The sequence below is a fragment of the Pholis gunnellus genome (genome assembly GCF_910591455.1).
Source record: "Pholis gunnellus genome assembly, chromosome: 19".
NCBI classification, from domain to species: domain Eukaryota; kingdom Metazoa; phylum Chordata; class Actinopteri; order Perciformes; family Pholidae; genus Pholis; species Pholis gunnellus.
In genome coordinates, this window is record NC_136546.1 from 969,561 (window position 1) to 996,466 (window position 26,906).

General features: G+C 43.4%; 1 protein-coding gene across 1 annotated transcript in view; it reads left to right on the forward strand.

Moving 5' to 3' along the window:
• The window catches only part of nrxn3b (neurexin 3b), a gene marked incomplete at both ends in the record, with an annotated part of 276,695 nt that overhangs the window by 47,217 nt on the left and 202,572 nt on the right, over window positions 1-26,906 (forward strand). The window contains 3 exons of the mRNA XM_079179868.1: window positions 14,509-14,810; window positions 16,227-16,250; window positions 17,913-18,074. Of these exons, the coding sequence (XP_079035994.1) occupies window positions 14,509-14,810; window positions 16,227-16,250; window positions 17,913-18,074 (488 nt within the window). The remainder of the gene's footprint in view (window positions 1-14,508; window positions 14,811-16,226; window positions 16,251-17,912; window positions 18,075-26,906) is intronic.

The window sequence follows — 26,906 nt, forward strand, 5'->3', positions numbered from 1 at the left end:
ATTCTTATGGGACAACAACTAATGAACTTACTCAGCCCACTTAGTTATTTCTCAGAGCTTTAAAAGAGTCACCAGCTGAGTTTTCAGGGAGGTGCCCAGTTCACTGCCATCGTCACATTCCATGATTGAGCTTGAGAGGTCAGAATGTTTTCCTTTCATGTTGCATATGCCCCCAACACAGTGAATACAAATTATGGAGCAGGCAGATGTCAAGGAGTCTCGGTGCGGTTTAGGGGGAGACGGGCATCGCCAGTCACTTCCCACGACCTAAATCTTAGAGAATTACATTCTCATTCGTCTTCCGTCCGCTGCTGCACTGGCGGTGATTAACACATAAAAGAGTGAGAGATGTGTGATATGGCATGCACTTAGCATATTGTGTGCTTTATCCCCTCCCCGCCTCCCCCTCCACCTGACTTGGATTCTTTAAGAGAGCCTTTGAAGTCAAGCCGTGGAGAAGAAAAGGGGGGAGCGAGAGAGAAAGACTATATATGCAGGATGTAGTGTTGCCCTCGGGGGCTAACGGGAATATTCATGGCACTACTTGCTTCAAGTTTGTTGATTTAGCCAGTATTTGATTTTTCCTCTTTGCTTTTCTTTTGCTGCCAGTGTTTTTACACTGCTTGTGTTTGCTGAGGAAAATGCTGTGATTACCACTTTAGCCCCGAATAAGACCCTCAACTTCATCGGCATGCTGTGCAAGAATCTGTGCAAACTTTTTCAGCAGCAGTCATTTTACTTTTGGTCCTCGTTGTTGCTCTGAAACTTACATTTCACACATACTTAGCCATCAAAATAAGCCAATCCAAACGTATGCAGCTACGCCCTGTGAAGGACAGGTGACCCACTGCATTAAACTAATTGTATGACGCCTGGCTCAAGGCTTACCACTTATACACGGTGATACATGGCTACTACTACGATTTTTTTTTGGTCTTAGAGGATGGTCCTGTGCAAGGCCGGGGAGAACATGCTACTTCTTTTATATCTGAATCATCCTGTCAACTAAAAGAAAATGTGAAAAAACCCTGCTACCTGCTCTCTCCCCGTGCTAAGTATAAAAGAGAGCCGATCAGGTGTTTTCTTCAATCACTTTGGGCTCAAGAGGCAGAGAGCAGTGAGGCTGCTGACAGGGACCCATCCTGCAGCCTATCTGGATGCAGACCCGTCCTAGAGGACAGCGTCTCTATTAGCCCCTTGATGAGCAGGGAAGAGGTGAGCTGCAGGGACACTGCAGCAATGGCTCCTTCTGTTATCTTACAACCGGTGTTACTAACAAGTCTCCCTGCTGTGAGCCACTGAGGACTCAGTGGATGGGGAGATGGGTGCTGCTCTAAAGTTATAAAAAGAAGGTTTGAATAGCTTCATTCTGATTGATTAGAACCAAAAGCCACCAAGTCATTGGGCAGATGAAAAAGATGCTAGTTTAATACGTAGGCAGATGAATCCAGCATAATGTGACTGCTGGATGAACCCCCTGGGCTCTATACTAATGTGGGTGTCTGTTAAATGCCACATCATAGACCGGAACCGTGCTAATCGTCACATTGTGTAGCTGTGTGGCCGACTTCTAAATGCCCTTTCCCTTCTCCTTCTCACTCCCCTCGCTGTTGATTCGCAGGGCACGAGGGAACGTATGGAACTTATTACAAGTTAATGGATCATAAATTGAAACTGAAAGTTCTGTGAAAGAGCTCCATTCATATGCACAAGCGCTCGCAAACACACACACTGCTCACACTGCCATTTCCTCCAAAGCTCCCGACCTCGGTATTCTTCATTCGCTATGCCCAGCCGGCGCCTGGTTTGAGGTCATCTTTTATGAATTACTGATCTAAATGTACGGCCTAATACGTTTGTGAGTGTTTCCGTGGTGGTCTGCTCTGCTTGTCTTCCACTGTGAGGTGCAGAAGTAGGAGTCACCCTCTGGAGCTTTTACTAAATGGACTACTGTTACCTACCAGTGTCGGGTTTGTGCTGGGAGCTCATCCTTGGTGTGGTTTGTCAGACGTGTATGAATGACGTGTTTCATCTTTTTGTATCCAGACCTCCAGAGAGTCTGAATACACATCTCTTTGCCGTTTCCCCATTCAGTGTCTCTGCCGTCCTCTGGAGTTGATGATTTTGTTACGGAAAATATGAAGTATTTCATCAGTCTGCATGTTTATCTCTGTGCAGCTTCAGGAGAAAAAGTAGAGCTAGCCGGCCTGTTTGGGTAGCAGTATCTTCCATTGTGGAGCCACTGCTTCTTGATTCTTCGCCACATCAGATTAAATGTGTCACCATGAATAATTACAAATCCACCGTGTTCGCAGGGGCAGTTCAGCAATTTCCCCTCTTCTCATCCCACCACTGCTCATTAATGTTTCAGGTGTAGCACACTGTGGACAAAGTGTTATGACTAAATACCAGAGAACACACAGATACACAACTGTGCAATAAACATGCATCACTAAACTCAGTGTTTCCTCTAATGGCCATTTCATGAGCTGGTTGTAATACTCCTCTGAGGTTTGGCAACAGCACTTTATTGTTTTGTCTCTTTGTTTGTATTTAGTTGTTGTCCTCCTCCTCAGTGTAAATTAGCTCCTCTTCACTGGCTCCTTCACATAATTCCACAGAGGATGAACTGCCACAATCATCATCACCATCATCATCATCGCCATCATTATCTACTCACCCAAATAGTGAAACGATGGACGAGTTCTTCCATGGCCTTTGTGGCATGGCAGCCAATTAAAAGTCAGTGTAGTACCAAACTGATACGATAGGTTGCTCACATCCTCACTGAACTACAAGGAACATGTTGAAGTTTGGATACCATAAAGTCTTCTTGTTCAGCATCATGCTGAGCCTCCTCAACGCCACCACTCACACTGTTACTGCACCCACCTGGGCTTCAGCCCCCGTCCATATGGAGCAGCCTCTGGTGTAACGCAACAGCCGCACTCCTCACCAGCTTGAACTGGTCAAACACATGTGCACACACTCACACACACACACAAGCTCCAGAAATAGACATTTGAAGAGACGGCCTGCAGGGTGGAGCTGACCACTCTACCATACAGCCAGCTGTCACATGGGAATTGACATTTACATAGATTGGACCACACGCACACACACACACATACACACACACACACACACATGTTGAATGAGTTTTTTACGTTTTCCTCTCACAGACGTGTGTTGCTTCCTTTTTGGTTTGAGAAGAGCGAGACATGCAAAAGGACTTGAATGTTGTCTGGGCTTTTCTCCACTTTGTATGATGAGGATTACAACCTACAATGACTCTGTGGCTTTCTTTTGAGGTTAAAACTGTTTTTGGTCATATTTGTGAAAACAGCGTGGCTACTGACAGGAGCATGTCGTAGTGCTAAAAAGCAAGGCTAACTTCTAGCTTGTTAAAGTTAGCTCTGATTCCCACTCGAGGTTACTTTCCATTCATGTTATTTCAAAACCTGCTGAGCCATTGGCAGCTCCCATACATTTAGTGATGCGCTCGGCCTTCATTACAGAGAGCTGGGGGGGCAAATGATCGACTGCCAAAATTCACCCCGACATAGTTCAGTAGACTCAGCACTCTGCAAAGGCTATCAGCCAGCTGAGTATGTGCCGGTGCTGATCACCTGAGGTGATATTACGAACTATTTTTAGCACCCGCCCACACAGATATTGAAATGACCAGTAATGACATCATCTTCTGGCACCAATAATGCACCTCTTGAGAGCACTAATTTATGGGGCTGTACAACTTAAAGATATACTAAACTAAACAAGTTCAAACTCCAGAGACACTGTATGTACTGATGTCTCAGCAAAAATGTATTTTAGTTTTAGGTAGACTTTTAAGATAATTGTGTTGTGAGTCACCGTCACCCTAAAACTATTTTGATGAAGAAAATTGAAGAATTTTTAAGATAGTTTATGTAAAACAATTTCAATAGTAATGGATTATTTTCTTTTGGGGGTGTATTCCGACACACAGCATTACAATGACTCTTGATGTCTTGAGCGTACACTTGTTGATGTAATGTCCTTAGCACAATGGAAATAGGGCACATAAGTCCATGAGGTGTTCACTTGCGTGTTATCCAACCAGCAGTGAGCCTTCTGGCGTTTGTTCCTCTCTCCTTGTATTTGGAAGGGTCCCAGTGGAGAGAGAGCAGGGGGAAATGAAGAGGGGAGTGAGTGAGTAACAAAGGGAATGCTTTTACCAAGCCAAATAAAGGCACCTTTTCTCTGTTTGATAAAGCAAAGGGGAGGGAGAGGGAGGCTAGAGTGAGTGTGACAGAGGGAACGAGAAGAGAGGGAGAGATTCAGAAAGAGGTAGATGTGAAGCTGAACATCAGCTCATGCGTTGAGCAAGACTTGTCTTTACATCATCTGTACTTCACAAAAAATAGAAGTGTCTCTACCTCTGAGTCTATACTCCAGTGTACATGTTTCTCTCTTCCTCTCTCTGTGTGATTCCTATTCTCTCTCTCACTCCTCACACACTCATCCTTTCAGTATGATGATTTATCCCTTCATCTCCAGAGTGTCATTGAAGAGAGCCGTTTGGCTCTCCAGACTAATAACCGTCGCCGAGATGGAGAGGGGATAATGTTATTGACTTCCAAGCTAGACGGCTGCCTAGCAGCGAGTTTGTGTGTGTGTGTGTGTGTTGCATATACCTGTGTAAGTTTTTGATTTTTGGTGGGCATTTTAAATTTATAATTATCTCATTCAGTTGTGCATGTGTCTTTCCATCATAGGGATGTTCTTCTGTCATAGGTCAGAAAACAGCCCCCTGGTTGTTGTATTCAGTCACTTAATTCATGCTGCAGTATCATGACTTTTGTCCCAGGCACCACCCTGCATGTTCTATGCACGTGCATGCACACGCTTGCTGCAGGGGAAGTTCCATTCAACAGGCGACCAAACAGTCTGCGGCACTACCCCGACCAGCTGGGATTACCATAGTTATTGTAACAGTCGGCAGATTCTGCTTCACAAACGGTAAATACCACTTTCCTCAATTACAGGAATTCCCGTACCTCAGCATGTCAGGATCAAATGATTTGATTCCAGCCACACAGGATTCGGAAAGCAGCTTGCAGCTTTCATAAAACACACCCACACATATGCACTCATATGCATGATCTCGACATGCTTAGTACACACAGGAGCAAGCTTCACGTGTACCACAAAGATGCTAGGAAGCATTACTGGAGGGAGGAGGCATGACGGTCACGATGATTCCATGAAACTGCAGACATGTCAGTTGGTCCCTGCTTCTCCCTGGAGGGGCTGTGGTGGATCCTCTGCTAATTTTAGAAAGCTGCGAGGAGGCCGGGGAACGCTGGAGCTGCTGAGTTCGGTTCATCCACTCCAAGCTCGGGAAGCCAAGCTGAAGGCTTAAACCGTCCCCCATCCCCCGGAGCTGTGCACACACTTTTCAAGAAAACATATGTGGCGTAGGAGTGAAAGGAAAGGAACAGAATGAAGGAGAGAGGTAGAAAGTGCAGGATCCAGAGTGAAAATGTAGGGGGGGGGGGGGGGGGGGGGGGCATGCAGGCGCACGGTGGCCCGGCCTCGAGCAGCAGTGTCACCGCCACGTGATGGAGTCCATGTGAGTTTGTGCTGTGTGACTGGTGTGGCTGGATGTTGCCAGATTAGTGTTCTCTCACTGATGTTTTAAGTGCTTATTTACATGCTGTACTGTAGAGTGCATGTGTCGGTACACTGAGACGTATCCTGCATAGCCTTTACAATCACAGGATCGTGTCAAATTTGCAATCAGCCCTGCAGTTAAAGGTTAAAAGGAGAAAGCTAGAGAAAGGTGAGCGCAATCCATCGTTTCTCTTATCTCTTGAAGGAGAACATGGTTGCAAATGTCTGCACACATTCTAACACACACACACACACACACACACACACACACACACACACTCTTGCACGCACAGAGCGAGAGTCACATATTGTTTTGGCTACAGGCTACAACTGGTTCCAGCTGGATTTAAAGCTACAGCAGTGAGTTTTCTCCTTCATTTCAATGAGCTCAGTGTGGAATATGTCCGCAGCTTTATCCCAAATTCTCTTCTTCTATCCAAGACATAATTCTTACTGCTATTGTTATAATAAATGTTCCTACATGTTATCAGGAAATTGTCTTTTAAAAGATTGATAGAGTCATCTGTTATCCCATGTCCTGGTGCACCGTAAACAGATTTTCTCAGTGTCTAAGTAGACAATAATGTAACCAAACTGCCGTTCACCTCACCTTAATAACAGCACTCGATGTGATTGGCTGATGAGAGGAGGTCTCAGTTGAAGCCTGAGGGGGGTGCTTGTTGTTAACCGCCTTTGGCACCCTGCTCTTCCCCGCCATCCAGATTATATTGGTTTTAAGGGCTCTTTCACGGTGAGTCATGTTTATTTCATTGTCCCTTTTATGGCACCGCTGTTCCCCTTTTAACCCCTTGCCTTCCTGTACGCAGCTAAATGTTCTGCCAGTACACGGGAGAGTAAGTTATAGAGGTAATAAATATTGAATGGCCTCAGCTTTGACTAGGGATATGTGCTAATCTGTTTCAAGTGCAGGAGAGGGACTTTGCTTCCCTCGCGCTCTCATTAGTTTAGAGTTTCTGCTTCGAGTTGCGTTGTGTCATTTTAAACAAAGTCAAAAATCCTATTTGTTATGTAAAACGTAAAAACGTGTCCACTGGTAGGTCAGTTGGCTAAAGTACACATCGTTAAATTGCTTTATTTTTGTCCAAATTTCAACATTTCATGTTGAAAATAAACAAAAGAAAGCTCACTATGAAATATATATATGCTGTATATATTGCCCCCTTATTTTCCAACCTGTGTGTTGTATCCAGTTTGTTAGTATTTATTATAGTCATTTGTAGATTTCAGAACATATTGGATGTTCTGTAAGTGAGAACTGCTAAAACCCTTCCCACCACAGTGGTAATTACAAATGCTTTTTCATATCTCCCATGAGGGATTACACATTTAGAAACTGTGTCAACGTAAGCAATAAACATACCAGAGAATTAAACAACAGAGATGTGGAGGAAGACGATCACCCTTCAAATTAAGATGAAACTACTCAAAATGTATGATTTAAGTACACAATGGAAAAGTGACAATTATTGATTTGCAACCATCTAAAGAGACATAAATGAAGTGTCCTGCAGTGCCATCTTACTGTGTTAAAAGGACGTGGCTGTTTTGCAGTTGTTGCTCCTGGTTGCGTGGGTTGAGAGCAGCTCGCTGACACTATGTCGAGCTCAGTGAGGTATGTGATAAAGAATTAGACTCATCAGTTGTAGAAAATTAGGCCGAATTATAAATTTAGTTGGCCCTCTTATTTGTCAAAATATGTATTTCTTTTACTCGTCGTAGGAAGGAGTCTTGGGCTGAAGCAGCATATGTCACTAAAAGTAATGATAACTGTAGCATGCTGCTTCATGCTCCACGGCTCTATCCACAGGCAGCGTGTGAACTGACAGAGACTAATGTGGTGAGTTGGATGCACGGCCGCGCTTCTGACAGGAGAGATAATAGCCAATAAGGCAACGCCACTGTGGATGATTGACAGGCTCCAGGGAAGGCCCCGCCTGCCGTGACCCTGGGGCAAGCCTCTGTTCACATACAACCACTATGCAAACATGTGTACACATGCATTGCACATACATACAAAACATTCACATTAATGACAGCCGGTTCACTATTCAGTGAATGCTCACAGTGAATTGCTTAAAGTAATTAAATGATTTGGATCACAGACAGAAAAGCAAATTTTATGGTCAAACATAAAATATGTCAGACAGACAGAAGAAAACAAATAACCCAAAACCCACACAGATGCAGAGTGATGCAAGTCTACCAAGGTACTGCTCTGCAGAATGGTGGAGAATATGAAACCGATACAATGCTCGCTGCCATCACTTCTTATTCTGGCTCAGGATAGCAGCTGTCAGGCTGATGCAATAGTCGGCATTCAGGAGACACACTGTCAAAGATAGTTTGATTGTTGATGGAAATAATGCAGACCGCGGATGACTCCATAATATTGTAATCCACAGTTACTGCCATTTAAAAAAGGATTGATGAACGCTCTTCCGACAGTCAATGTGTCGATACGTGACAGTATGAATGCACAGACCTCTGAAGATTCAGTGATGTCATCAGAACTGTGTCAGGATGTTTCCCCCAGCAGAGCACTATTTATTATAGTGCTCTGCTATTTATTATTTATATAGGTATTTTCTCACGGACATGCCTCAGATCTCTATTTTTCCTGAAGTGCTGACAGGCCTTTTGACTTCCCATAAGCAGCTATGAAACAAGTTTGTTTTAATGTTTTCAATTCTAATCATGATGCTTGACCATCTTGCCCCTGCAGCTCAGCAATCTAAGTGATTTGAATGAATGAATAATATAAACGTGATCATTTCTTGACTCACTCTTGAATCTCGGATGAGGCAGACTAAAGCAAACACCAGCCAGCTAAATAATTTGAGCAGATATAATAAATGTGGTTGAATCTCAGGTTCCAGCAATGTCCAAGAGATTCAGGAGGTAGAGCGGGCTGTTCATCACAGGGTTAGGGTTCGATCCCCAGCTCCTCCTTCCACGTGTAGAAGTGTCCTTTGACAGGACACTGAACCCCAAATAGCTTCATTCTGTAGATTGACACATTAATAAAGGCAGTATTCAAATAACGGCCAAGTACGTACAAATAAAGGCCATTCAATAATAGATCGTGGAAAAAAACAAACTGTGTTGAATCAATTCTTTCCATCACTAAACTGCCTCACTTTAAGATCACGTGTAGACGGCAGTCCTGATTGATTAATTAGCGACCAGCCTTTCTAAACTTTCTAAACCATGAATTAGCATGGTGTACATTGAGAGGATGAGTAAAAGACTGAGATGTCCTCCTTCAGCCCCTGTCTCTCTGTGATTCCACACACCCCTTCTGCTCTTAATGGTCCACTATCAGTAATAGGAGTGCAGTCACCACATCCCTATCTTACTCCCTCTCTCTCTCTCTCTCTCTTGCAAACTCATCCTCGACCCCCACCTCCTCACTCCAGTGTTCGCTTCGCACAATTGCCCCAGTTGATGGGATTGGACCTCAGGCGACTGCCCCCATTCTTCAGACACCCTCCATCTCGCCCTCGTTCACCACTGCCTTTCACCCCCCCCCCCCCCCCCCCCCCCTGTTGACACTCCAAACCTCATCACTCACTCCATGGAGGCTCCACCATCGGCAGCCAATAAGGAGATTCAGTGACACACACACACACACACACACACACACACACACACACACACACACACACACACACACAAGTACACATGCTGAAAAACACACCAAAGGTGACAGGGACTAACTTGTCTCAGCCAGTAGCCAGAAGAGAGCCCTGGGCCTTGTCTACACTGAATGACGATTTACCTGTCCAAAGTTCTTATATCACTCTCACATGCTCAAATCAAATAAAGACATTTGATCCACATTATTTGTATGTGTGTGTATATTAAACACCAGCTAACCATACTTAATGAGGGTTTTGTGTACTTGTGGGCATAGAAAGTGTGTGGAAGTGCAACATGGTTTGTCCTCCAAAGTGGTGCTAAAGGAAAAAGACATACTGCAGGGTACACTATTTAATGAGTATTGTCAGTCCACCCTGTAGAATGTATCTTGTGTACATTGTCGACAGTCTGATCAGCTACTGCTAAAGAAAGGGTAGGAACTCATCAAATGAATTAGGAACCATCCTCTGATTACCATGATTGCAAATTCCATGGAAATCCCCCTCACACCTTTCACAGTATCTCATAAGAGTGTGGCAGTTTGACACATGTAAATAATCTCCTCAGTATGGCAGCATGGGTGGCACTAGAGGAAAGTCAAGGAATAATCACAATTATTGGAACTGATCTTCTCTACCTTCTCGTACACAGGAGTTATCGAACGTTTTTTACTTCAGTCCAAAGTGTTGGACAGACGGACGTCCACTCCGTCCCTAGAGCTGTACAAACGGAGAGACTAAAAACACAGACATCACCCTGTTCTCCCCTGAGTCTCTCAGACAAGTTCACTGGGTTTGCCTACGCACATCAGCCAATAAGACGCCTGAAACACAAAGTCAACTCGTTGACCTGCTCCCTGTGCAGGTCTGTTAATATGACCAGTCCACTGAAGCTAATCACAGTGTCTCACATAATGTAGAAGCTGACCACTCATGTGCTTGTACCATAGTGAGTCATCTCCGTCGCAGTCGAGATGCAGCATTCTTCTAAGTCTTCCTCCTTTTTCTCTGCAGCAGTTTCTATTGCCAGAACATTTTTGAAGTTGGGAAGGGTTTACTTTATTCATGTGCTTGGTAAATATTGCAATACGATGAGCATGTACTATAAGTGATGATGTTTTCTGAACTCTAAACATCATGTTTTTTTTCAGCAGGAGGTCTTTCAAAAATCTTTGAAATGGCAATTCTTAGTTACTAATTTAAAATGCCTTTTTGGGGGACTATTGAAGGAATCTTCTGACTGTAGATCTCTGAGAGAGTGTTGGATTTGTGGTGGTATTCCTCTGCTTTATGGGGGTACAGGGGGAGAAAGAGAGAGTGAGGTTTGGTGGGTGTGCTGAGTTATTAGGTGCAGTAATAAGGGTTATCAGTGCTGAAATCACAAGCCACAGGGACAGCTCTTCACTGCCAGTCTTAACACACACTGTCACCTCGTTTCTCTGGAGAGCCATTGGAAGTACCTCTGTCTGTCTCTCTCTCCCTCCATCTGCCACTCTCCCACCGTCTCTCTGTCTCTAAAAACTCTCTCTGCTTTTATTTTCCTCATCTCTTTTTCCCTTGCGGTCTCTGCTTCCATCTCTTGCTTCCTTTTGTTCTAGACTCTTGCTTCCTCCGTGTCACTTCTGTTTATGTTTATATCTCTCTTTTGTCTCTCTTTGTCACTCTTCCCTCCTCCGTCTGTCTCGCAGACGTGAAAGACAGCCTCAGACAGCAGCTCTGCAAGGTTACGTGAAACACAAGATGAGAAAAGAAGTGTCAGGGTGACAATGCACTTCAACTTCTTGGATATGTCATGTGACATCTGGAAAGTTGTCATGAAGAGGACACATATATATTATTTCTACCAAATCTCCCTCAACATAAGCCTGTCTAACAGTGCTGCCTGCCTTTAAAGAGACACACCATTGAGCTTCAAGCAGCAGAGTTGCATGGTTAGTGTTAGCCTCATGTCGGGAAGCAGTGAAGCACATTGTTCTTGCTGGGCTGCGTCAGGCTAACCGCGCTGCTCCAACTGTTATTAGCAAATTATGCTCATTTCTCACTTAGGGGAGGGAGGAAAAGAGAATGGATATGACACAGAGCGGGAGAGAGAGGGTGAGAGGAGGCATGGCTTTTCCGATTCTGTTAAATGCATTGTGTGGGATGACGCCGCAACCTTGAATGACTTTGGTTCCTGAGGGTGTCACGCAGACAACAATAGCTAAAAGCACAAGTTAGCTTTCTATGTTTAGGTCTGGAACTTCAGGCTTGTTTATCTGCAAATGTAGTGCAAACATGCAGTTGATGCGTTGGATGTCAGCACGGATTGAGTTCACTTCACCAGAAAAAAAAAGTCTCCTTCAGTTGCCCAGCTAGCGTCCGTGTGCAGTGAGCTTATGGGCTTACAGCCGTACAGCTGTAACATCTCCAGCTGAAGTTGGTGTTTTGCCACAATAATCACAATACGTGCTGTCTTTAATCCTGTCATTTAACTCATCTGATTTCCCTCCACATGCTTTAAGCATTTTGCCTCCCACAGTGATGAGGGACAGTGTGACATCATGTGCTGATCTTAAGGAGGTTGAAGGTTAAGGACCGGAGCTCTGTGAGGTGACAGCGCTCTCCTCTCCAAGGCCCTTGGGGTCAGACTGGGGAGCGAGCTCAGGCAGCATGGGTGTGTATGGCGAGGGGGAGCGGAAGTGAATGGGAGCTGATAATGAAGGAGATAATTGCTTCCAGTGGATTTTGAAATCGAAACCCCAGCTCCCAGAGTACACAAATGGAATATTGATGACTATGGCGAAAATAAGGGAAAATGACCCCGCTCTATGATCGATTTGAAAGCCACAGATCTGCACAGAACATGTCTCAACAGGCAATGCATTTCCCCTGCTTTTTATGGATTCGTATGCACTTACCTCGGGTTTAATATTGCTGAGGTTCACAAATATTACATTATATCAATTTACTCCCTCTATTATTCATAGCAACAATGTTTTATTGATAGTCTTCCTCAGCTCCACAACAACTTTGTAATTGCATGATTTTAATTAATACACATAGGAGAGTCAAACACACCATAGACTGATAGTCTTTTATTCCAGTATTAGTATTTGGTGGAAAAATAAATGGTAAATCATTAGAGATACAAGTTAAGAAGGAAACAGGGAGGCTGGGTGTTGTAGTTTCTACAAGGAAATACAGTATTATAAAGATTTATCAATCTTCTAGGGGACCAAATCTTTTTTTTTCTACTAAAAGGTGAAATCATTTTAGGGCCTCTTCGTAAAATAAGAACCAACTCTCACACTTCCAGACTGCAAGTGGGCACATTCGTCTCTGATCTCATCCAGTCCACTTAGACCAGATATCAGGGGCAGGCTGGGTAGTGGAACAACCTCTTGTCTCTTATACTGGCCCTCTTCCCTCTCTTCCTGACGTGGTCACACTGCCCTCGGTGGTGCTTGGTCTGGCAGGGTGGATGTAAGAGTTGGCAGTGATGGTGTCGAAGTCTGCTGCACGTACACCAATCCCTGTGCTCCATTCTCCGATGTTGATGAGTGTATCTCCGTCATAATCCATAGATGCTCCGGTAACAAAGGCCAACGTCAGGCCGAATGCTAACATGCTCACAATAGCAATGCACACTACTTAGCAGATGATTTTTATGTTGATCTTAGAATTAGCTAAGCATTTACCAGTTAGCACTAATATAAAGTAGAAATGAGGCCGATGGGAATATCATTAGTTTAGCAGATATGTGCTCACATATTCAATGTTGACCAGCGAATGGCGCTAGGTCAGGAGGATTCATTCCTTAGGAATATATATATATGGATAATGGCACATGGATGAGGGCTTTCACAGGGCCTTTGTTACCTCCCATACTGTTTCCTCATGTCTCTGACGCCGAGGGGAGAATTTGTCCGTGCCCGGAATCGGCAGCCCATCATCCTACAGCCCCACTCCACTTCCCTTTGGTTTCTCTCTCAATGTTCTCACTCTCATTTTTTCCCTGCTTCTGTATCTTTCTTGCAGCCCCACAACACTGCTCCCTCATGTTTACATATAGCCTGATCCAAAACAACAAACCGAAGCTGTACAGCCTGCAGCCCGTATGCCGTCTCTCTCTTCTGCTTGTTCTCCTTTCACTCGCGGCCCCCATGACTTCTGAGTACACAAAAGAAAATTCAGGACGCAAAGGAAATGAAATGTCACGCTGAAAATTGTATTGTTGGCAGGTAATGACATAGTTACTGTTACTAAGTGCCATGGCGGTTAGTTGGTTTGGTATGTTGGCTGGGCTTTTTCTGAAGGTTGCATTTTGTGAAAGGTGCTGCTTGAACACTGTGTTATTGGAGGAGGAATCATCCAGCCCTACCTTTGAGTCCGTGGTGCTGTATCCAACCTAACACATGCTGTAATACAATTGACAGTATGAGCTTCACCTAGACCCACGCTGACCAGAGCTTGTCATAGCACCTTTAAAGAGGCAGCAGGAGAAGTGACAATTACTTCATCACACATCAGAAAGAAACACTACGCCTCTCATCCACTCTTTCTTTCTCGTAGAGTCTTCACTTTCCCTCAGCCCAGCAATTTTATTTTTGCTCTCTCAGCCTTTCCGTCCATCCTTGAGTCCCCCCCCTCTTTCTCTCTGGAGCTGTCTCACCTTACTCTCGGTGTCGATCTAAAAAATGGGCTCAGGAAGTCACTTTGCAACAGCGGAGTGATATAAAACTGTAAAATCAGGCTAAGTTTGATTTATGCGCACCATTAGCAGGGAATAGTGTTCCATCAAAAGTAGTCGGCCTGTCTGGAGGCCGTATGCGAAGCCCAAACCGGCGGTCGTACAGACAGGATTTTATGATGTGAACTGAATGATGGGATTATCATAGCTGTAATTATGGCGAGCAGTGTATCGTGTGTGTGCTTGTTACCTTCTCTGCAGCATCCAGTGGTTCTCATATTTACTGAGGCTGCTTCATGACTGATGCTGGGCTGTTTTCTTGTTTTTAATAATGCAATAATGAATGTGACAATGACTGCTGGGCTCTAGTCGTCATGGCTTCTATGACTCAAAAGGAAAGCAATATTTGAGTTGTTAATCCTCAGTTGGTTAATGTCAGTGCTGATAATGTAACGCTTACCTTCTCTGACTGTCATGACAAGTATACCGATCCTAAAACCAACATTTCTTCTCTTGTGGTTTCAGCGAGGGAGGAGAACGTGGCCACCTTCCGGGGCTCGGAGTACTTCTGCTATGACCTGTCGCAGAACCCTATTCAGAGCAGCAGCGACGAGATCACGCTGTCCTTCAAGACCTGGCAACGTAACGGCCTCCTCCTCCACACGGGGAAATCCGCAGACTATGTCAACCTGGCACTAAAAGACGGGGCCGTCTCCCTCGTCATCAATCTGGGCTCCGGGGCCTTTGAGGCCATCGTGGAGCCAGTCAATGGAAAATTCAACGACAATGCCTGGCACGACATCAAAGTGACACGCAACCTGAGACAGGTAATCGGGGGTAGCAGTGACGGACGGAGTTTGGAGACAGGTGGACTTTTCTTTCGCTTTAGATTACCTGCTTCCAGGAGCTTTTGAGAGAGAGCCGGCGTTAAGAATCTCACCTTGTTCTGATTGGTTGCCATTCCATCGCCACAGTTCAGATACATTATTGAGATAGATCTCATTATACTTTTGGTTATCTTTACAATTACATGAATTCTATTTCATTTGATATCATTGTTCAACTTCTTTTCAGCTTAATGAATAGTAAAAAAAACAGGGCCAAGCAGTTCTGTCTCCTGTGATTGATAGCTAAGTCAAGGCACTGTTATTCCAGGTGTTTTCCTCTGTCCTGTTTATCGGCTTATTGAACTTGAGTTCCCTGTGTCCTCAAATTAAAGTGATCTGATAATTCTATTTTGCTTCACTCTCCCCTAAGCTGACACTTCCATCAGGCGCTGTCGCTATCTCCCGGCTTTCAGAAACCGTTTTTTATGCTTGTGGAGAATATAGACTTTCACTTTAAAGCCAGGCAGAGAGTGTTTGCCTTTGAGCCATCCATTAATGCAGTATTTATAGCTCAGATGATCAGGGTGCTTTTTATAGATACAAATACATTTCCATCAAAGATGTGCATCTGTTGTACATAAGCAGAATTTGTTACTTGACAGATATTGTTTGCCATTTTCTTAATGTGTTTTAAAATGAGCTTGTATTGCAGTCGGATGGAGCTAGTATGAGTCGGTGCTGCTGCAGGAGGCTGTAGGAAGAGGGTACAGAATAATGAGAGCCAGTGCTGTATGGAGGTGGGGCTGGCTGCAAAAGTATGGACTTGTTCATTGTCTTGATCGACCTTTTAGTTTGTCTGCAAGGTGAGACAGCATTTAGTGCTCTCAGAGCAGCACAACAAGTAAGTGCCGATTTCCTGACAGTTTCTCGCTGACAGTAAGCTTTTGCCCCACAGGTTAGTAAATAGGTGTCGGGGAAAATCCCAACAGGATAACACAGTTTAGTAGGTTAGAAGCTAAGAGCCAAGGGCTGCTTGCCTGCTTTCTTTCTACCACTATCATTTTCTTTCCTCTTTGAAAGGAAGTCTAGACTAAGGGTGAAAAAAACACTCCACGCTCTGTTGGGGTTAAGGCCATCCTACACAAGTTTGATGTGAAAGTCCCCGGATGGCAAGCTGGCTCTTTATTACTGCAGCCACATCTCTGATAAATCATGTAGTATTTTTTTCACCCCAACACTAACTCATCCATGATATAAGTCATTTTTACTACTAACCGATATCTAACCAACTAATGTACTAACTAACATCCTAATTCCTCATCGTTGCTTTTGGTTTTTGTTTTCTGTCCATCCTTATTAACAACCTTTTTTGTTCACTATTCTTTTGATTTCCTTTCTTCCCCTTTTTCTGGAAAGCAATCAGGCATTGGACACGCTATGGTAAACAAACTACATTGTCTGGTAGATATCATTCTTATTGTCTTTTTTTTGGGTTTGCCGTGTGTCCCCTCCCCCTCTCTTCTTTTATTCGTTCTCTTTGAGTTTCATCCTAGACACTCTTATCAAAAAATGAGGAGATGGGTTTGTATTACCAGGCAATTCTTTCTTCGCTTCTTCTCAATTTCCTCCCTGACCTGCCAACAACCTCCTTCTTTACCCCACAATCCCCCATCCTGTTTTTTTTTCACTTTGGCTTTTACTTTTTTCTGTTTCTTCCACATTACTGCAGATTTACAACAACTAAAAATGTAACTCTTTGCCTTTGTCAAGGCAACTTACCTTTTATTTAATTTTTTTCACACAAAAAGTCCCCATTTTTTGTGAGGACTGTCGTCCAGAACTGACAGAAGCTTGCCACAATCCCAAAGATGGTGACCTCGACACCGAGCCCTAAAGGAGACCAAAAAATGGCAACCCTTAACCTTCATTGCGGGAGCTCTGACAGTTGTTTCCAACTCACTATGGCGCATGGCATGCCCACACCTCATTGACCTCTCACCTCCCAAACTCATATAACCTCACCCCTGTCACCCAAAATAACCACTAACACTCTAATTCACTCACCCACCTATCAGCCTATCACTCACTCTGCCCTCCCTGTGTGTGTTTGTAGCATGTTGGTGAAAGTGGTGTTGGTGTGTTGTGGCTAACCTTGATCACCCTTACCCCTGGGCCCATACGCACAACATCTTTAAGAATAAGCATATTGATCTAGGATTATCGGTCTGGTCCTGTGACATTGAAAATACGACTGAGCTAAACCTGATCAGAGATCAGCATCAGCTATTCTCAAAGTGTGTTTGAATATGGGTCTTGATTGTGCATGAGCCTCTGCACCTGTGTGGCCTACTCCAGCTGTGAATGGCACCATTGATCCACTTACTCCCTTACATGTCCAATTAAATGTGGTTAATTTGCCGTCTGACAGTGATGACCTTGGTTTGCACATTGATGTGGTGTGAAAAACCTCCCTTTGTTTTGCATGTGCGTGGATATATAGATGTAGATGTCTGCAAGAGAGGGGAGAATGTGAGACGGATGGTGTGAGAATAAGTGTGTGTAAGAGTGTAGATGTGTGTGTGTGTGTGTGTGTGTGTGTGTGTGTGTGTGTGTGTGTGTGTGTGTGTGTGTGTGTGTGTGTGTGTGTGTGTGTTGTGGTCTGACATGCGTGTGTACAGTATATGTGTGTGTCTGCAGTTACCAGATAAATCCCGAAACCTAAGACAAGTGCAATCAATTTGTCCTTGGTTTGAACATTGTACTAACCCTCCCCCAACCTGAAGTTTCAGAACCAAACCTATGATCCATTCTCTTACCCCATCAAAGATAAAGAAAATATGCCTCTGCCATATTTTCTTTACCTGTCCTGTGAATCCTACGGCAAAAATTCCATTAACGAAATCCAAACGCTGTCTGGTCCAAAACAATCGCATCAAGGTACCAAAGGATTCTGTAAAGCAACCTACAGTGTGGGACCTAAAGACAAGCTCAAAGAGCTCATTTCCAATGCAGACCAAGGAAGGAAGTGTGTTTTAGACACAGCACGTGATCGAATCCCAGAGTGTAATGGCTCGGCTTTGGCTATGTGTTGCCCCTCAACAGGTGACTATCTCCGTTGATGGGATCCTCACCACCACTGGCTACACCCAGGAAGACTACACCATGCTGGGCTCAGATGATTTCTTCTACGTGGGTGGGAGCCCCAGCACTGCGGACCTGCCCGGATCTCCAGTTAGCAACAATTTCATGGGCTGCCTCCGAGAGGTAGGACCGACTCAGATGAATACATAGTGAACAGGTGCATGACTCGTGTAGTATGTGGGTTGGTCATTCCCAATACTGTATCTGCATTTGATTTTTCATGTTTTAGGACTGTGGTTGTGCATAAATGTGCAGCCACATAAGACCACTTTAGTATTCACTTAGCCAGCACAGCTGATTTAGTTATGGACAAAAAAATAATCAGCATAGGAAGGGAAAGGAGAATGAAATCAAATTGCATCATCAATTATAGCTGCTGGGTTTGCAGTGGAGGTATCAGACTTTCAATATTCCCTGGCCTAATCTAATTCATAACACAGTTTGTGTGTGAGAAAATATCCCAAAATTGCTTCTGTCACATGTAATTTGCAGTATCAGCTTGAAAGTGCCTCTAAAACGCCTCCCAATGGGCAGCAGTCTGAGAGAAGTACTTGCCTATGATGAAATAGGAAAAAGCCTTGTTGTTTAGGGATGTTTATAATAGATTGGCTGGCCCTCTTAGCTTTTGAGCAGAGCAAAAAATATATATATTAAGTGCCCCGTTATTTACATTTTGCTCACAATTGCTTATGGTGGAACAAGTACTAATAATAAAGGGAGGACCGGTGGCTCCTCCGAGCTGTAAAAGAGTCTGCATTGATTTCGAAATAGAATTATGCTTTTATTTAGGTGCAAGTGTGTGTCTTTGTTTAGGAGCTGCAGTATGGAACGTTGCTTTAATTGGAACGTACACATCATATTCTCATTGTCAGGGATTTTATCTTGCTGCTTAGGAAGTATTTTGGAGAATGGCATTGTATATGAGTTGATCATACATGTGGTCCTCTGTACGCACACAAGTTTGTTTTACTGTCCTAAACTGCTGTTTTACAGGGTCACAAGGAATATAATAAATTACAGGACAATAATCAATGGATCTTATAAAATAGGCAAATCCAGAACTATAAAAATTGTTCCTCCATGTTTTTATCCTGTGAAGGAACCGTTTGGAGTGTCTATTGGATCAGATATCAACCAAAGAAATGCCTCCTATTACATTTATCAGTGCTTGCACCGGACACCTACATTAGCATTAAGTTAATTGGAGCTGTGCTTTCAACACCTCCTTCTCACCTCTATCCGATAATGTTGGATGCACACAACAATCCAAAAGATTCTGATAGCATGTTGACTAAAATCAATGAGAGTTAGAATTTTGCTGCCACAAGCTCTACAGGCCAGATACTTGTTTTCTTCAACCGTGGAAACATTTTAGTTCACAGTTTTAATTTGCATGGCATCTCAAAAATGTTTGCAAACTCTGTGGCACAAAGTCACATGAAACACTAACAAATACAATTACTGTACATTAGAGCACTACAGTTCATTAATGACCGCCGGAACAGCAGATGACAAAACGATCTTGTGATAAACTGTTCAATACTTTCTGATCAGAATCTTATTAAAAGACAACAAGAGACACAGAAATAATGGTGATAACTCTGTCACAAGTAGCTGATTCATCAGCCTGATGAACAGTGCTTTCATAAGCCTCATTTTGTACTGAGCTAAACGGAACAAGTTGGACTGGCAACCAACTGAACATACTGAACTGAGATCAGAATCAGCACTGAACGACACAGCATTTTGAACATCAATGCGTTCACTTACTGATTTAAACACAAAGAGAATAAATCCAGTTGATTGAATCATGGCTACATAAATTCATATAATATTTGCGTGGCATCTCAATACCAAAATAATATTTAACTTAACTATAGGGACATTAATATGTGTCTCAGGCCTTCTCCATCGTGTTTCCTTCCATCACAACCTTCTCAATGTTGACAAGAGACAGTCAGTCTTGTGATGAGCTGCCAAGCTCAGTGGAGCCCCGTCTAACACGCCTTTCATTTAGCCAAGTTAGCTTCCATCAGACCACTATACACTCATCTTGTTTTGAGGTTACACACACACACACACACACACACACACACACACACACACCTACACACACACACACACACACACACAGCCATGTTTGGGCTGAGAGAAAGTCACCTTGTCTGCATTGTTTTATGTTTCGACTGAGGCTGCGGTTCCCCCAGTCATTACCACATTGGCTAATGCATATCTGGTCCACCCTCAAACTGCGGTGGCCCTTTCCCTCTGTCACAGACACAGATATAGTGCATATATTTCTAGCACTGCCCAGCCATCCCTGTGTTCAGTTGCCCGAGGCTCCATGAATAAATAGGTAACATTCACAGAGCTTTGGCTTGACTTTGTGTACCTGTGATCATTCACATCCTAGCTGTTTGCATCGTGGGAGGGTTTGTTGATTTGCCGTTCTGGACGGCTATGGATTTATTGAAGCTTCTTCTTAAAGTTAGTGAAGTATTACTTTTTAGCGAAGGAATAAATTATTTATCTGTGAACACAGAGTTATAAAAACATTATTTACGAATAATTTGTATTTGATCTCCCCCACCGGTGGGTTAGTTCAGGGTGTGAGGGTGAAGAGGGTTTTTTGGACACCTTGTTGTTTTGTACCGTGATGCAGTTCATATAAAGTACTGCTTGGTGCAGCTTTAAGGAGGTAAATGCATTCATTTCAAGAGTTTTCATCATGGGCCGTGCTGCAGATTCAGTTGTGTCCTCCGTGTGCTTCCATTATTATCCAAACAAGTGTGACTCATTTTGAGTTGGCCCTTGAGAGAGAGTGGTGGACAGAATCATGGAGGTGATTCACCATGTGGTTGGGTAGTGGTAGTATTGTGCGATCCTCCACTGTTCATCATACGTTGCTCCATTAAGCAGGCATGGTGCCAGCTGCTACCCAGGACTATGCAAACTGCTCACGAACGGCTGCGTGATCTCCTCCCCACACTTCCATTCATTCACAATATCTCTTTTGCTGTTGCTTGAAGCCCAGCTTGCAGTGCGCTTCGAAGCGCTGTATTGAGTATATTTGAATATATTCCTTCACTTACATGTCCTCCCTATGCATCATCGCCTCTCTCTCTGGCTCTCCTACACCATATTCATTCTTTCCAGCCCCCTACATCTCTTCCTTTGGATTCAACATCCCCAGATAACGAGGGAATGATTCAGTTGTATTAGGGCCATTGCTCAGATCAGAGTGTGTCAGTGTTTCTGTCTGACTCGTTGTGTGTAATGTCTGGCTAGAATGCTTCAAATGCTACGGAAGCAGGAATGTTGGTGCACATTGGCTTCTGTTCGTCCTAAGATTTAAAAAAGGCTGATGAAAAGGCTGATGCGTGAGTTACTGCAGCGAGCGAATGCCTGCCTTCCTCTTCTGTCTGACAACAAAAGAGATGCCGCGTGCTGCCATCACGACCCTTCTCTCGTTCAGTCTCCACTGCACTCAAACGCCCCCGAAGGCTACATGGAATGTCATGTCCCGCCTACGTGCATGTTCTGCCACGTGGGCTGCAGCCTGTCACGTGACCGAGGGCCAGTGGGCAGTCGCTCACTCTCCGGTCAGCCCCATGTTTGTGGTGCCTCCTGCAACCCCCACCCCCACCTCTCACGCCATCCAGCCCCTCCCTCCGGTGTCACTAAGCACTCATGGCGGCACTGGAGCTGTGCAGTGGCACCTTGTGTCAGACCGTGGGGGCGGCTGGGGCATGGGCTGTCATCTCTGCTGAGAGAGGAGGAGCTGCATGGGGGATGAAGATGATGAGTAACAAGCAGAGAAGTATGTGAGGGTAGAAGGTGAGAGTATTGAAAAAAAGGGCAGGTACAGAACGTAGGAGAGGACAGGGGCAGGTGAGGTGAATGTCAGCGGGTGGGAGACAGAAACAGAAAAATGGCTGAAATGGACGGAGATCGAGAGAACGATGAGTAAGTGAGAGGAAGAGGAGAGAGGGCAAGAGACCAACATTTGGCATTTGAGAGGAACTATGTCGTCATCAGTTTTGTGTTAGTCACCAGTGTGTTCAGGCAAAGCTTGATTTCCCCTCCAATACAAATGCAAATGTCACCCTGTCCTTTTTAATGATTTCACTTTTGTAATGTCCCGATAGAGGGCCAAACACTGATGGATGGGTACAAACCTCAGTCTCTAATGAAATGCCTGCACCTTTAAACCTTGTTTACAGGATTTGGTTTTAGGTAACACCTTCAGAACAAATACATATCCTTACTTCTGCAACTCAAAACCTAGCATTATATAATATAACAAAAAGACATTTTGTGGCCCAGGAAGTACCATTACACCTATGCTAACTGATGCATATCAGAGGAATGTTTTTTGCTGCTGATAAAATTAGAACCTTTTTTAAAAGTCACACTCTTTTGAAAGAGTGCCACTAAAAACAGATGGTGATTCATAACCTTCCCTGTTTTTAGGCCTTTTTGTGGCTCTATTGTGTAACCTTTACTTAATACAGATGAAAATAGAGAGCACTCTCATGTCTGCAAACTAAATATAAAATCTGTTAGCTTAGCGCAAAGACTGGAAACAGTGGAAACCGCTGGCCTGGCTCTTTCCAAAGGTAACAAAAGCAGCCTACTAGCACCTCTAAACTCATTAAAAAACTAAAATGTAAAATTAACCATTTTCTGGTTTTATTAATACATTTAGTGTTTATATAAGACTGCCTATCTGCAGTCAATCTTAAATATCACATGACTAGTTTTATTGACTTTCAGAAAGTCTCTCCATTTGGCTTTTTTAATGTATTTTGAACTGGTTTATATACAGTAAAGTTACCTACATCAGAGTTCGGTTCAGCTCTTTATATACTCTATGCATGCTTATATGATGGAGATCAGTGGTTTGGGAGTGGCCTCAGAAAAGGAGGGAAATAAACTAATTGGTTTCAGAATATACATATCTCTATTTTTGAATGAAAGCAGCTGCTGAGAAGTACTGAATCTAAGAGTGCAGCTGTTTCTTTTCCTGGAGGTGAAGGTGGAGCTGTAGCAGTACAGGCAGACGTTGGCATTTTGAGCAGTGTTCTCATCTCAGTTTTGCCACATCAAAGGGATATTTCACCCAAATCATAAAACAAAAAGTATGCTGCCAACCTATAAAGTCAATGGGTTTTAAATCTTGTGCTTTTAGTTTGGTAGAAGTAGATATGAAAAACTATAAAACAAAAAAAAACAAAAAAAAAGCAAGGTTGGTAATCTTCTTTAAAAACATGTTCAATATTTTACTTGAAATTTTCATTACATCCTGACAGCAATCAATGCATCAAATGTTCTGACAAAAAAAACAATGATTTTGTGGCTGTCACGTCAGCCGTCCAATCATTTCATTTGGCCTGAATGAAATGATTTTTTCATTGGAAAAGAGTTGTTAAAACTGGGCTGGGTTTTTGGGTTGGATCTAAATCTAAATCTATGATACTCTTGCTAGTTTCTCTAGATTACCAACCCTGCCTTTGAAGGTGCTAAATACGACATTGGGAGCATTTCTATTGCCTCTCGACGGGCCTCAACATGGCGACCGCTGAGTCTGTGGCTCGCAGCTAACGGTGCTTACAGTGCTAACAGTGCAAAGAACAGCAACGATGCTAACAATGCTAACAGAGTTTACTTGAGGGCGATAACGAACGAGACTCCGGCATGCTAACTAGTTACGCGGCCCCGTGCGGTCGGCGTCCAGCTTCTCGAGTGGCGTTCAGCCACACGAGATTGAGCAACAACAGGTCTGTGATGCCCTTAGATGTCCGGGGCTGCACGTGCGCCACACTGAGTGGATCAGCGTGTGTCTACCCTTCACCGAGAGGCGTGGGTAACCCGCTGAACCCCACTCCTGATATTAGTCCATTTATTTTTTTAATTATTACTTTAACAGCTCAGGGATGTTCGAGCAACCTGTTTGTGCACTTTCTGAAGATTTTTGCACTGTCAGTTCTGTTTTTGAATAAAGGGTTAGAAATTAATGCTTTTTTGTTTTTATATCTGATTCATCGATTATTAAAATAATTGTTAGTTGCAGCCCTAATATACAGTAGTATACACTGTATGCACTTTCTGTCTGTGTGTGTGTCTTTGAAGTACAGATCTTCTTCACAAAGCTTCATCAGCACCTTGTTTGTGTGTGCATCTTCTCTCCTCTTCAGTGGAATTACCCCTCTTCTTCATTAACACTGGGGCTAAATCATGAGCTGACAGCAGCTGTGGCTGGGGCCAAGAGGACATGAGCACTGATCTGAAGTAGATTAGGGAGGAGATTGTGTGTGTGTGTGTGTGTGTGTGTGTGTGTGTGTGTGTGTGTGTGTGTCTGTACGTGGGCACTTCTCACTTCCACCCACCTGCCCTCCCCTCACCCTTACCAGAGCCCGATCAATACACCATCTGAGCTTTATGGAGTCGTTCCAGTCCCCTGTGCGTGCATTATGAATGGGCCCCATAAGGCTGCCGATAGGCCGAAGGATAGCGTAGCAAAGCACAGCCATAACAAACAAAGAGATGAGGTACATATAGCCGCAGCAGCCAGTTCCTCTTTTATGGCATCATTTTGATTCACATATTGATCAGCCTGCAGCAGAACAGACAAAATCATAATCCCAAAACAGATCGGGAGCTGGCTGATTGTAAGATTAGTTTGTCCCACAATAACATTTTACTGCCTGAGAGAGTTTGTACGATTTTTTTCGCTGTCAAGAAAACTAAGATAGAGAGCAAAGTTTTCATGAGTCGAGTAAACAAACTGTGATTATACGAACAGACTGTTGTGTTGTGTCACAGAGTTTAAAGGAACAATTCATCCTAAAATCAAAAATACAAATACCTGCAATGCTATTATCAATCTAGATATGTTTGCTGTTTGCTCTAACTATTCCTTCCATAGAAAATTCTGCTTAACAGGACAGAGACTGCAGACAGTACCTTTTAACTTTCCGTGATTTACATCTAAGAACTAGTGGCCATCACAGCACTGCTGCACATTACAAGTGAGCCGCATTAAAGGATCTTTTTCTCCTCTGTTTCTCTTCATGTAATATTCAGTTAGTTCTCTTGCCCAAGAGTAGTCTGAAAGCCTGCTAAAAGTAGAATGCAAGGTATTTGGTTTCAGAAGTAAAAAAAAACACAACAGTTTTTCAGAGACATCAGTAATGTTTACAGCTGCAACGTTTCTGAGAAATATCATTTTCATTTTTAATTCAATGTTCATGGTGATTTCAGTTGTTTGGTAGATTCAACTGTGCTGATTGACAATAATGAGCCAGATTATGCCCACATTTGCACTCATATCTAGAGGTTCGTCCATCAATTAGTTAGTCAATCTACTGAAAATCTATTGACAACTACCTTTATGAGTGATTAGTTGTTTTCTTGATTTTTCAAGCAAAAATAGTCAATATTCTCAGATGGAAGCATATTCTGCTTTCTGCAATGCTATAATACGTGTAAACCTGCATATAACTTGTATTGTATGTTAAGGACTTCACTTCCAGGAATCTGTACAACAGACCCTGTGAAACCTTTTACATGTTGAAATGATCTGCTCCATGAAATCAACTTACTTTTATAAATCTCAATTCATTTGGACAGCATTCTAAATGGTGTGCAGGCAAAAGGATAATGCATCTCTTCTGATTACAATGCAACAATGATGGAGCTTGATGATATTAATCATAAGCTAACTCCTGCTGGGTTTAGCTCTGAATGAATTACTGTGTCGGACAGCTGTGGTACGTTAATGTTATTTTCCCCAAAAGGCTGTGTCACACTTCATTTCAGGCTGAATAACTTGCACATTCACACAGACTCTGTGTCTGTCGGAGGAGGCGACTACTGACCATGATTAACCCAAACATCTATGCTTTCATTGTCAGTGGAAGTGTGTGCCGCTGCAGTAACTTGAGAGTGCGATAGGGATTTGTCTATGGAACAACTAATTCATTGATGAATCAAGAAAATAATCAACGGTTTATCAATTTGGTCTGCTGCTTCACCCGTAGATTGATTGCTTGACAATGTGTGTGCTACGTACGTATTTTGTTGTCATGTTCGGGTGATTAAGTATGGTCATTAACCGCGACACACACACACACACACACGCACAAACATGTTTTGAAAGCCAGTGGCACATGCTGGCCTGACATCATTTAGTCTTCCACATCTCTCCCCCTTTTCCTCTCTATTTGCCGCCTGACATATTTTCTTTCTCATGCAGTTTCCTCTCTTACCTTATTCCCACCAACTCGTCTCTCTCTCTCTCTCTCTCCCCCTCTCGTCAGTCCTCCGTGGCGCTCGGGTCACCTGTGTTGATTTACTGTCAAATCTTCCAGGATTATCAGTAATCCCACAGCAGTAAAATCTGTTTGCTGACAGCTGTGCTCCCTCTAACAGTGTTGCTGTTTCCTACGCACACACTGCCCTATATTCCAGAAAGGAAAAAAAAAAGAAACATTCATTTTCCGCCTCAAGGGATTCCAATTGACAATATTCAACTCTCCTTTTCTGTGGTATTCTGTTGCATTTAACTATCATGTGGGGCTGCTTTCTACTTCTGTGGATTAGGGGGTGGGAGCATATTTACTGTGGGTGAATCGGTATAATACTGGGTATATTCTCACAGGGTCACAGATACACCCCGTGTTCATGAAGACTGCTGTTTTTGAACATTACAGGGAATTACTCACTGATTATCTAGCCATCACTTCTCACACTTCACGCTCAGTCGGCAGGTGTTCAATCTCACGAAAATACAGTGATGCATTTGTGTACAATCAACTTTTCATCTTGGAGAAATTGGAGTTGAAATAGAAAATGACAAAGAAATTGGGCCACACACGCCTTAGAAGATATTAGTTTTATCGATCCAGCTGTCCTTGAATCAGCAATATCTAATATTACCAGAGTGTGATGCAA